The sequence below is a fragment of the Mobula hypostoma genome, chromosome 8 (genome assembly GCF_963921235.1).
Source record: "Mobula hypostoma chromosome 8, sMobHyp1.1, whole genome shotgun sequence".
NCBI lineage: Eukaryota > Metazoa > Chordata > Chondrichthyes > Myliobatiformes > Myliobatidae > Mobula > Mobula hypostoma.
Window position 1 is genome coordinate 31,593,595 of NC_086104.1, and position 12,586 is coordinate 31,606,180.

Consider the following 12,586-nt stretch of genomic DNA (forward strand, 5'->3'; position numbering starts at 1 on the left):
CAAAAGACCTGCAGAAATCTCTAGAACTCGCTGAAGTCTCTGTTCATGTGTCCACTATAAGAAAAAAACTGAACAAGAATGGTGTTCATGGAAGAACACCACAGTGGAAACAGCTGCTCTCCAAAAAACATAGCTGCACGCCTCAAGTTTGCAAAAGACCACCTGGATGTTCTACAACGCTTCTGGGACAATGTTCTGTGGACAAATGAGACAAAAGTTGAACTTTTTGGCAGAAATGCACACTGCTACGTTTGGAGGAGGAAGGGTACTGTACACCAACACCAATACGTCATCCGAACTGTGAAGCATGGTAGATGGAGCACTATGGTCTGTGGCTGCTTTGCTGCCCCAGGGCCTGGACAGCTTGCAATCACTGAGGGAGCAATGAATTCAAAATTGTATCAAGGCATTTTACAGGAAAATGTCAGAGCAGCAGTCTATCACCTGAAGCTTAATAGAAATTGGATGATGCAAAAAGGCAACGATCTGAAAGACAAGTAAATCAATAACAGAATAGTTTAAAAAGAAGAAAATTTGTGTTTTGGAATGGCTGAGTCAAAGTCCTGACCTTAATCCGATAGAGGTGTTGTGGAAGGACCTGAAGCAAGCAGTTCATGCAAAGAAATCCACCAACATCCCAGAGCTGAAGCAGTTTTCTAAGGAGGAATGGCCTAAAATTCCTAAAATTCCTCCAAGCCAATGTGCAGGACAACAGTTACTGGAGATGTTTGGTTGAAGTTATTGCTGTACAAGGAGTCACACCAGTTACTGAAAGCAAAAGTTCACATACTTTTTTTCCAACAAATACATTTTTCTGAATAAATAAATGAACAAGGATAATTATTTTTGTGTTATTTATTTAATTGGATTCTCTTCATCTAATTTTAGGACTTGTGTGTAGATCTGATCACATTTTAGGTCATATTTATTCAGAAATAAAGAAAATTCAACAGGGTTTACAAACTTCTAGCACCACTGTATTTGTGATAGTTTTCTTGAACAGCATGCAAGTGTACCTACAAAAGAAGAGGCTTTTTGTTTTACACATTGCACTGCAGTATAAATGTTTGCGGGAACCTGGTGAGTTTACAGGAAGCAGGAAATAAAACCCAGCATATCAGTTTGTAAGTTTTAAACCTACCCATGTTCCTGACCCCAACCACAGACCTGGCTGCACATCCTGCTCACATTCCGCACTATCGAGCATATCAGAATCTGAAGCAACATGATTTTCAAACACTTGGATATGGGAATGCATTACTTCCAGTGCTTGGCATTCTGCGATATACTGAAGCAGTAGCAATCTCCCCTGATGTGACTTCAACTCATATGTAGGAAATAAAACAGCAAATTGGCAGTTTATACAGCGGATTCATGCTCTGTACTTACTTGTAGTTTGCCTCTTTTCAAAATACTGCTCAAGTGATTTTTGGCTTCTCTCATTTTGGGTTCATTCTTTTCCATTAAAGGAATGCAATCTTTCAGCTTGACTGTGTTTTCCATCAGGCACTGTTCCAAGAGAACCTCAGCAAGCAGCAGATTCCCAAAATCATCTTTATTTCGCCATGTGCAAACAAAATAACAAAATACCATTGGAACAATGGAGCATGTATATAAAGAAGTTCAATCATATTTCAGAGCCAAGAAATACTTTCCAATCCATTTCTTCTTTCGCTACAACAAATATTTATAAATGTTTTTGACATGGAATTATGTCCCAAGATATTGCATGTCAATACAGAAGTGCAATTAAACTCAAAGGTGGCAGTCAGCCAAAGATAAAAAGAATTTAGGAACAATTACTCAGTTTTTAAGTGCAACTTTATTAAATGTGGGTGAAGGGAAGGGAAAGGGGAGCAAAGTCATAGGAAATGGGGAGTTTAAACAGCAATGTAGACCCGAAGAAGGCTATTAAAATAGGGGAGAGTGAAGCTATAAAATAATTTAGACACTAGTTAAAGTAAACTGTTTCTAAATTTGTCTCCATTTTGCGTTTGAACTTGTTGTGTGATGGCAATTTGCAAACCAATACAAAGATTGGGAATATAGAACAGTACAGTGCAGGAACAGGCTATTCATCCCACAATATCTGCGCCAATCACAATGCCAAATCATTCTACTCCCATCTCTCTCCATATGATCTGTATTTCTCTGTTCCGCCTCTCATATGCCTGTCTAAATTACTCTTAACTGCTGCCACTGTGTCTGCTTCCACCACTATCCCTGGCGGCACGTTCCAGCTGCCTTCCACTGTGTCTTATTACTTTACCTTGTACTACCTCAGGGCTTGTGTAATGATTTGATCTGTATGTTACACTCGAGTACTGAAGAATGACAAACAATCTGGAATCTTGAAGACATGCTTTTCACTGTACCTGTACCCCAGTACGTGACAATAATAAACCAATTCCAATTTTCCCTTTCGACATACAGCTATGTTCTCTCAAATTTGACATTTCTATGCTGCTCAACAGAATACAATCCACAAGATTGTCCAATCTCTCCTTATAGATAATACACCTTAATTAATCCAAGTGAACCTCTCACCATCTTGAAGCTGTGCACTCTGCACCCTCTCCAAAGCCTCCACATCCTTCCTGTAATACACTGATAAGAAATGCAGACTATACCCCAAATGTGGCCTAACTAAAGTTTTACACAGCTGCAACATGATGTCCTGACTCTTGTACTCAATGAAGGCTAGCATGCCATATAACCCTATCTACCTGTGTTGCCATTTTCATGGAGATGTGGACACCAAGCTCCCTCTGTACATCAATGCTGCAGAGGGTCATGCCATTTACTGTATACTTTCCTCTTACACTTGACCTCCAAAAGTGTAATGCCTCACTTGCACAGATTAAAAACATGTCTGCAACTGATTTGTATCCATTGACAACTAACCACAACTCCACCATTTTTTAAAATTATAAAAAAAATTATTTACCAAAAGCATCAGAGAATACAATACCCCCACAGTTTGGGATAAAGTTAGAGCAGTCCAGAGTTAGGCATCCTATAGCAAGAGACAAACATCCAAAAATACTTTCATGATCTATAAGGCACACACCGTTTCTCTGGATGAGTATAATTCCAAAACATGCAAGCCACTTGATATTATCCAAGACAACAAAAAAAAATCCCCTGACTGCCGTGCTATGATCACAGTGAGTGCCATGAGCAAAAGATACTGGAATTAATTGATCAGCTCTTTCCAAACCTAGTAGAGGTTACAACAGAAATTAGAGAAAGACAGCAGGTACATTGGAATACCACTGCCTACAGTTCCAAGTCACAAACTATTCCTGCACTATTTTGTCTTCATTAAATATTTACTAATCCCAAATGCATAAGAACATAAGAAATAGGAGCAGGAGTTGGCCATCTGACCCATCAAGCTTGCTCCGCCATTCAATAAGATCATGGCTGATCTGACCATGGACTCATCTCCACCTACTTGCCTTTTCCCCATAACCTTTAATTTCCCTACTGTGCAGAAATCTATCCAACCTTGTCTTAAATATCTTTACTGAGGTAGCCTCCACAGCAGTATTTTGTTTGAGTTGGGTCTATTCCCAATAATTCAATACTTTGATGCAGATCAAATTTGAATTATCATTTTAACTAAGCAACATTAACATGGAAATAGTAGGATGTTCAACATGAGTCAAGTGCAAGAGACTATTGAGAGCATAGAACAGTGCTACAGAGTACAAACCCTTCGGCCCATGATGCTGTGCTGATTATACACATCTATTCCATGATCAATCTAACCCTTCCCTCCTATACAACCCATAAACTATTATTTTTCTTACAACCATGTGCTTACCTAAGACTCTCAAATGTACCTATTGAATCAGACTCTACCACCAACTTCGGTGGTGTTCTTGGCACCCACCACTCTCTGTGTAAATACCCACCTCTGATATCTCCCCTAAACGTTCTTCCACTCACCTTAATCGCATGTCCTCTGGTCTTCACCATTGCCACCCTCGGATAAAGGTTCTGGCTGTCCACTAGATCTATGCCTCTCATAATAGTATGCACCTCTATCATGTCACCACTCATCCTCCTTTGCTTTAAAGAGAAAAGCCCTAACTCACTCAAGATTTCCTTAAAAAAGATGTTCTCTAATCCAGGCAGCATCTCAGTAGATCTCCTCTGCCCCTCCTCTAAAGCTTTCACATCTTCCCTATAATGAAGCAAGCATAACTGAGCACTGTATTCAAAGTGTGGTCCAACTAGAGTTTTATACAGCAGTGAATTCGCCTCGCAGCTCCTGAACTCAGTTCCTTGATGACTGAAAGCCAGCGGAGTGATGCCGCAGAAACAACCTGGCACTCAATGTCAGTAACATGAAACAGCTGATTGTGGACTTCAGGAAGGGTAAGACGAAGGAACACATATCAATCCTCACAGAGGGATCAGAAGTGGAGAGAGTGAGCAGTTTCAAGTTCCTGGGTGTCAAGATCTCTGAGGATCTAACCTGGGCCCAACACATCAATGTAGTTATAAAGAAGGCAAGACAGCAGTTATACTTTATTATGAGTTTGGAGAGATTTGGCATGTCAACAAATACACTCAAAAACTTCTATAGTTGTACCGTGGAGAGCATTCTGATAGGCTGTATCACTCTCTGGCATTGGGGGGGGGGGGGGCGCTAATGCACAGGACCGAAAGAAGCTGCAGAGGGTTATAAATCTAGTCAGCTCCATCTTGGGTACTAGCCTACAAAGTACCCAGGACATCTTTAGGGAGTGGTGTCTTTGAAAGACAGCGTCCATTATTAAGGACCCTTAGCACCCAGGGCATGCCCTTTTCTCACTGTTACCGTCAGGTAGGAGGTACAGAAGTCTGAAGGCACACACTCAGTGATTCAGGAACAGCTTCTTCTCCTCTGCCATCTGATTCCTAAATGGACATTGAATCCCTGAACACTACCTCACTTTTTTAAATATACAGTATTTCTGTTTTTGCATGATTTTAAACTATTCATTATACGTACACTGTAATTGATTTACTTGTTTGTTTATTTATTTATTTATTTATTTTCTCTTCTAGATTATGTATTACATTGAACTACTGCTGCTAAGTTAACACATTTCACGTCACATGCCAGTGATAATAAACCTGATTCTGATATTCTTTACTACCCTATCAACTTGCACTTTGAGGGATCTAAGGACATGGACCCCAAGACAGCTCTGTTCCTCCACACTGCTAAGATCCTGCCATTAAACTCATACCGCACCTACAAGTTTCATCCGCCCAACTCTGGGTCCTGTCTAAATCCTGTTGTAACCTAAACACCCTTCTACACTGTCCATAACTCCACCTACTTTTCATCTACAAACTTATTAACCTATCCTTCACTTCTTCATCCAAGAAAATAATAAAAACCACAAACAGCAGAGATCCCAGAACAGATCCCTGTGGAACACCACTATCCACCAGTTTCCAGGCAGAAAATACTTCCCCAGCTACCGCCCTCCCTGGGCAAGCTAATTCTGAATCCCACACAGTGAAGTTTCCATGGATCCTGTGCCTCATGAATTTCTGGATGAGCCCATCATGGGTAACCTTATCAAACTCCTCACTAAAATCCATATACACCACATCCACCACTCTACCTTCATCAAGTTGTCTTGTCACCTCCTTGAAAAACTCAAGTAGGCTCATACGACACAACCTGCCCCTCACAAAGCCAAGCTGACATGCTGAAACTGCATTTAAATATTGTCCCTAAGAATCCTCTCCATTAGTTTGTCCACCACTGATATAAAACTCACTGGTCTATAATTCTCAGGAGTATCACTGTCACCTTCCCTGAATAAGGGAACGACATTTGCCATCCTCCAATCCTCTGGAACTACTCCAGGGAGGACACAAAGATCCATGAAATTTTACTACATTTAAAAAACAGTGTGAAAAGAATTATGCTGCATTCAAGTATTATGCATTGTTAAGACCTATTTATCCTTCTAAATAGTACAGTAGTACCCTCAAGGAAGATATAAATTTCCCTGTGCATTAATGCCTGCAAACAAAGCATGACTTGGCAAGAACACTTTGTTACCAAACTCCAAGTTTAATAAATGATGCCATTATATTGTTAAAACCACAAAAGCAGATCAAATTCCTTAACACATTAAAAATGAAGAGCACCTTTCATTACTGCAGACAGTCAAAGTTAATATGAAAATATAATGAAGCTGCATCCAAAAATTTCCAGGCTGATATGAATGCCCTCAGAAATTTCTGACAAAGAACTAAGTATGTTAGGAAATGTGAAAACTCATCCTTGTCCTCCTTTAAGTCTCTGCTGTCTCCAACACCATCAACAGTTTCAACAATGTCTTTTCTGCTTTCATATGGTCAGGAGTGGGGGTGTTCACTGATGATTGTGTGTAAAGGTCATCAGAAACAGAAAATGAAGCTGCCCAAAAGTTGGATGAAAGAAAGAAATAACAATTTCATCTTATAATTTCCAGCAGGAGCAAGTTTTGTTGTCTATGTTTAACAATTCAACAACTTTACCATTCCCAAATCTCCCATTGTCAACATTCTGAGCGTCAGAAAGTCAAACTGGTCCAGCTACCATTAGATACAACATCAAGTAATTAGGTATTCTGTGCCAAGTATCTCAACCCCTAGTTTCAAAAGGCAAAAGGCAGAATATCGCAGCATCAACATTATCAAGGAGAAAGCAGCCTGTAAGACTGACCAGCACTACTTGTTGCATCACGGCTGCAGTATAGGTCATCTAGAAATGGCAACGCACCACAACTCAGTACTAAACCTGCAGCCTCTACCACCTCAATGACAAGAGCATCAGGCCTTCACCTGTAGGTACCTCTCCAAGTAAAAAAACCATCCTGTCTTGGAAATGTACCATTGTTCTTCATGAATGCTGAGCCTAAATCCTGGAACTGCCTACTCTACATCAGGGCAGCGGCAGTTCATGCAGTCTCACTATTAGCTTTTCAAGGACACTTGGAGTTTGGCAATAAATGGTGGTCATGCCAGGAATATTTACATACCATAGGTAGAACAAGTAAGCAACAGCCCTATTAGGAAATAATTGTGAAAAATATTCAGAGGTAAGAGAAGTACTGTATTGCGGCTCTTCTGCGAATGTAAACACTGCAAGTACAAAAGTTAATTATTTATGCGATTAGTACACCTTCAAGTTTCTTCAGATCAACAGGCAACACAGTAATTTGTGCAAATCTTCAGACCTGTATCCCCATACATTATCTTTTCCCTACTTCTCATTCTTGAAATGTTATTAATTACTTAAATTAATAACATTTAAAAGACCTAAAGGTCAACATACTGCTCCAGAAAGAAAACGCATGTTAGTTAGAAATAGGGAAAGAAAGTTAAGTATGACTGACCATTCTCTGGAGAAAGTTGCTTCACAAGATTTTGAATTTTGTCCCACTGACATTCTCCCCTACATTTTTCTATTTCCGCCTCCAATTTGTACTGTGAAAAAGATATTCTGGAAGCCATTGCAATCTGACTGAACCACCAAAAAAGGAACTGCAGCCAAACATGTAAATCAGAAACCTGCGTCTCTATGTTCCCGCCGAGCACGCTGGGAGTTGTAGTTTTAATTGTTTCCCTCCCCCTCCCTCCCTCTCTCTCTCTCTCTCTCTCACACACACACACACACACACACACACACACACACACACACACACACACACACACACACACACACACACACACACACACACACACACACACACACACGAAAATATAGCTAAACATAATCTTGTCACAAAGTTTCATGGTTACCAGATGTTTCAATTGGAAAATGCTAATTAAAAACACAAACAGTTTTTTTTCTTAAAGCTCCTGCAAAGCTACTATAAATTAATAACTCATTTTACAATACATGGATTAAATACTTAAGTATATCAAAGTACAAATGCTAATAGTATAAAATGTATATTGACCATTATGTGATCTTTGTTACTAATTTTATATATTATAATATATATATATTTGTGTGTGTCTGTATGTGTGTGTGTATACATTTGTGCAATTACTAAAATTAACTCATTTTCACTTCTGTAAAATCACTAGACTCCGTTTGCAGCTTCAATTTCTGTTTAGCAGAAACTCTCCTCAGTGCCTTTGTTACCTCTAGATTCAGATTTTTCTAAAGCAATCCTGGCTGATCTCCCCATCTTAAAGCTCTGTGCTCTTGAGGTTATTCAAAGTTCTAATGCCTGTGTCCTAGCTCACATCCAATTCCATTCACCCATCAACCTGTGCTTTGAAACCTACAATTAAGCAAGATATTGAATTGAAAATTCTTGTTTTCAAAGCTCACATTGCCTCATCCCACCATACCTTTGTAATCACCATCAGCTCTATATCCTTTGCGATTATTGCACCTTGCTTAACTCCTACAGGGAACAACTCCCTATCAGTACCCCCAACAATAATCATTTTGCACAATCTTTATGTCTGTTTATCCACTTATCCAAATAATAGATATCTGTTTAAAATGTCTCTTAAAAATGATGATATTTAATTGCTTGTTTGCACGTGTGTAGAGAGGAGTGGAAAGGTTTTCACACACGACTACTAATTTTTTGTAGTACATTCAGTTAAACATCCCATTTTCCCATCCCTGCTCTTTTTCTAATTAATAATATTTCCTTGCTGTTACTTCTATGCTGCTTACTGTTAAATCCATCAGAATAATAGATCAAAACAACACAGTACAGGTCTTTCAGCTCACGAAATTGGACTGACCCTTTAAGCGACTCTAAAACCTCTTCCCCCACAAATAGCCCTCCATTTTTCTTTCATTCACTTGTCTATCTAAAAGTCTGTTAAATGTCCTTAGTATTTATGCCTCTTGCAACATACACTTCTTCACATAGAAAACCTGCCTCTGACATCCCCCTATACTTTCTTCCAAACAGCTTGAAGTCCCTCATATTATCCATTTCTGTCCTGGGAAAAATGTCTCTGGCTGACCACTCTGTTTATGCCTCTTATCATCTTATACACCTCCATCAAGTCACCTCTCATCCCCCTTCACTCCAAAGAGAAAAGCCCTAGCTCACTCAACATAGCCTCACAAGATACGCTCTCTAATTCAGGCAGCATCCTGGTAAATATACCCTGCACTTCCACAAGGCTTCCTAAGGCTTCCACAAACTTTCTAGAATGAGGGGACCAGGACTAAACACAACACTTGAAGTGTGGAAAAGCTGGAGGTTTGTAGAGCTGCGGCATTACCTCACAGCTCTTGAATTCAATCCCCCACTCCAGTTACTGATCATTAAATATTGGAGATTTGAGGAAAATCCAGGAAATTTGGCATCTTGGGTATTACATGGTGGGTGTTTGCAGTTGCCTCTGGGCCTAAGGTATTGCTGCTTTTTAACTTATTGGTGGTAAAATTGTGTTTAAAATTTTCACATTATTAACATATACAACCAGCTTATCTTAATGTGATTTTAAAGGTCATCTTTGAAATGTGTGGATCTTTGGAATTTGTAAGTCTGCTAACTTCCTGTCTATCCCCAGTCACCCTGTATCAGAGGCGGCAACTTTCGGGAGTCAGATGACTGCGTGTGTAAGAAACTGGAGCAGCAATCCAGATGCTGGCAGTATTCAGCAGGTCAGACAGCATCCATGGAGGGAAATGGACGGTCAACATTTTGGATCAAAACCCTTCAGCTAGACTGATAAGGAATCTCCATGTGAAACATACTTGTCCATTTCCCTCCACAGCTGCTGCTTAACCTGCTGAGATCCTTCAACATCTTGGCTGTTGGCAACTCCCCTGTAGATTCTAGGGATTAGAAATTAATTTACATGATTTTTTTAACCTATTGTTTTATTAGTTTAAAATTATTGATAATTAAAATAATGGATTTTGACTGGATGAGGTTTCTGTAGGAGGAAGATTATGTGATGTTTCCAGGATAAGCTAGTTTGGTGTCAGGCAATCAAAATGTACAGTTGCTGGCAAGGCAAAAAATGCGGGAGAGATTCAGCAACTCAAGGAAGCAACTGTCAAAAGAAAGCAAAGTTTAATATTTCAGGCCAAAGACCCGTCTTTGGATCAAGGAAAGTAAGAAAATATGTTCGATTTAAGTTTCAGAGAGGAAGGTTTTGCTGAGGGAAGTGATACCAGGGTGGCCAAGGTGTTAACAGAGCCATCTGTGTAACAGATTAAAGAGGGAAGTTAGAGAGAGAAAAAAATAGACAAAGGAACCTGTTAAAGTTCTAGAATGCAGTTCAGCGCTGCTTCTAAATCTAAATCCAAATAAAAATGCTGGAATTATCTGGCAGATCAGGCAACATATGTGGAGAAAGACAACTGAGTCATATTATAAACGGATATTCTTTTAACAAGGCTGGCCAGTTCTGATGCCTTCAGAAAAAGGCAAATTGTTTGAACTTTAGTTTCACCACATGCAGGTGAAATGCTGTTCACCAAGCTTATACTCAACCTCATGATAGCCACAGATACAACAGAGTGGAAGAGTGTTTGAGAATTAAAGTGCCAGATATAGCAAGAAGCTGAGAGGCATTGTCGTGGACAGAATTAAGGTAGTTCACAAAACAGTCACCCAATCTACATTTAGATTCTTAAGGGCACTGAGGTAATTAACTGGATGAGGCACATGTGAATCCCTGCAGTTTGGATTCCTGGTGAGTTGCTGAGGTAAAAGAGCAGGTATTGCATCTTCTATAGCTGCTTGGAAAAATGCAAAGAGATGGAAAGTGGTTGATGGAGTTATAAAAGTAGACCCAGCGAATTTGGAATGTTGAAAGGGGACAATTCATCTGGTATCAAAATCTCACTGAAGGTGGTAGAATTGTAAAATCCTTCCAAGAAGACTCTGAAGAATGGTCTGCCTGACCAGAAGACCACAATCTGTGTGGATTGGACCATCTCCACCTCACTGATAATCAACTCTGGCACACCTCAGAGGTGTGTGCTTAGCCCACTACTCTACTCCCATGACTGTGTGGCTAGGCAGAGCTCAAATGCCATCTATCAATTTGCTGATGCTACAACCATTGTTGGCAGAATCTCAGATGGTGATGAGAGCCTACAGGAGTGAGATATACCAGCTGGTTGAGTGGTGTCACAGCGACAACCTTGCACTCACTGTCAGTAAGATGAAAGAGCTGATTGTGGACTTCAGAAAGGTTAAGACAAAGGAACACACACTAGTCCTCACAGAGGGTTCAGAAATGGTGAGGATGGTCAATTTCAAGTTCCTGGGTGTCAATATCTCTGAAGATCTAACCTGGACCTAACATATTGACGCAGCTAGAAGTAAGGCAAGACGGTGACTATATTTCATTTGGAGTTTGGAGACATTTGATTTGTCACCTAAAACACTCGCAACTTCTACATAGGTATGGTGGAGAGCATTCTGACTGTCTGCACTACTGTCCGGTATGGGGGGAGGGGGTGTTGAAACTACTGCACAGGATTGAAGTAAGTTGCAGGGAGAGGTAAGTTTGGTCGGCTACATCATGGGCACTAGCCTCTGTAGTATCCAGGACATCTTCAACGAGTGGGGCCTCAAAAAGATGGCGTCCATCATTAAGCACCCCCACCACCCTGAGCATGCCTTCACCTCCTTGTAACCATCAGGGAGGAGATGCAGAAGTCTGAATGCACACACTACACGATTCAGGAACAGCTTCTCCTCTGCCATCCGATTTGTGAGTGGACATTGAACTCAGGAACACTACTTCACTACTTTTTTTTCTATTTTGCATATTTATTTAATATAACTATTATATATAATTTTTGTAATTTACATTTTTCTCTCAATTGCATTGTACTGCTACCGCAAATTTCCCGACATATGCTGGTGATCTTAAACCTGATTCTGATTTTGATTCTGACCTGAGACATTTTTTGTGTGTTTCTATGGCCTTGCTGAGTGTTTTCAGCATTTTGTTTTTTTTAAATTTTAGATATATAGCTTCAGCAGTTTTTATTTCTTTATTTTCTTGTATCGTATGGATGTTTAATTCTGCTTTGAAAAAAAGATCACTGCTCCTCCACTTACTAGATTAATTCGATTGGCTAAATCTTACTACAATTCCCAGAGATCCTTACGAGAGTAAGTGTGACGTGTGGGACGTATTCGTTGACGTAACCATTCACAGTATCTATGACAACGGGGGCCTAGGCACGTAATGGTGACAGAGACGGCGATGAAGGCTGCTTTGGAGTGAGCGGTTATTTCAGCGAGGAGGATGCCTCGGTCGAGGTGATTAGATAACGATGCTGTCTAGCGGCTTGGTTAGCAGCTTCAGCAGACTGGTTCAGTCACACGCGGGCTGCACGCCATCCCAGTTGGCAACCACGGATCTATGCAATTTCTTGTTCATTCCCAGTCACAAACCGATCTGTTTAATTCAAGATCTGCATTTACATAGCGCTTTCCGAGTCCCTTTAAGTTTCCAAACCCCTAGACAGGCAATAAAATACCTTTAAAATATTATTTCATGTAATATCGGAAACACGATAACTAGATCGTGCACCATAGATATCGTGGGCGATGGATACGCTTTGCAACCC

The 12,586-nt window shown here is 40.1% G+C and overlaps 2 protein-coding genes across 5 annotated transcripts in view; one reads left to right on the forward strand and one right to left on the reverse strand.

Annotated features, from left to right (window-relative positions):
- The window catches only part of LOC134350445 (tetratricopeptide repeat protein 7A-like), a 265,556-nt gene extending 257,998 nt beyond the window's left edge, over positions 1–7,558 (reverse strand). For 2 of the 3 annotated variants that reach the window (XM_063055642.1, XM_063055641.1), the window contains exons 1-2: positions 7,398–7,558; positions 1,390–1,553 (exon numbers count right to left, since the gene is read on the reverse strand). In XM_063055642.1, the coding sequence (XP_062911712.1) occupies positions 1,390–1,553; positions 7,398–7,515 (282 nt within the window). In that variant the 5' untranslated portion in view covers positions 7,516–7,558. The remainder of the gene's footprint in view (positions 1–1,389; positions 1,554–7,397) is intronic. The other variant, XM_063055643.1, reaches the window with a different exon arrangement.
- A 4,625-nt stretch (positions 7,559–12,183) lies between these two features.
- dync2li1 (dynein, cytoplasmic 2, light intermediate chain 1) overlaps positions 12,184–12,586 on the forward strand; it is a 32,319-nt gene continuing 31,916 nt past the window's right edge. For both annotated transcript variants that reach the window (XM_063055646.1, XM_063055645.1), the window contains exon 1: positions 12,184–12,275. In XM_063055646.1, coding sequence (XP_062911716.1) covers positions 12,262–12,275 — 14 coding nt within the window. In that variant the 5' untranslated portion in view covers positions 12,184–12,261. The remainder of the gene's footprint in view (positions 12,276–12,586) is intronic.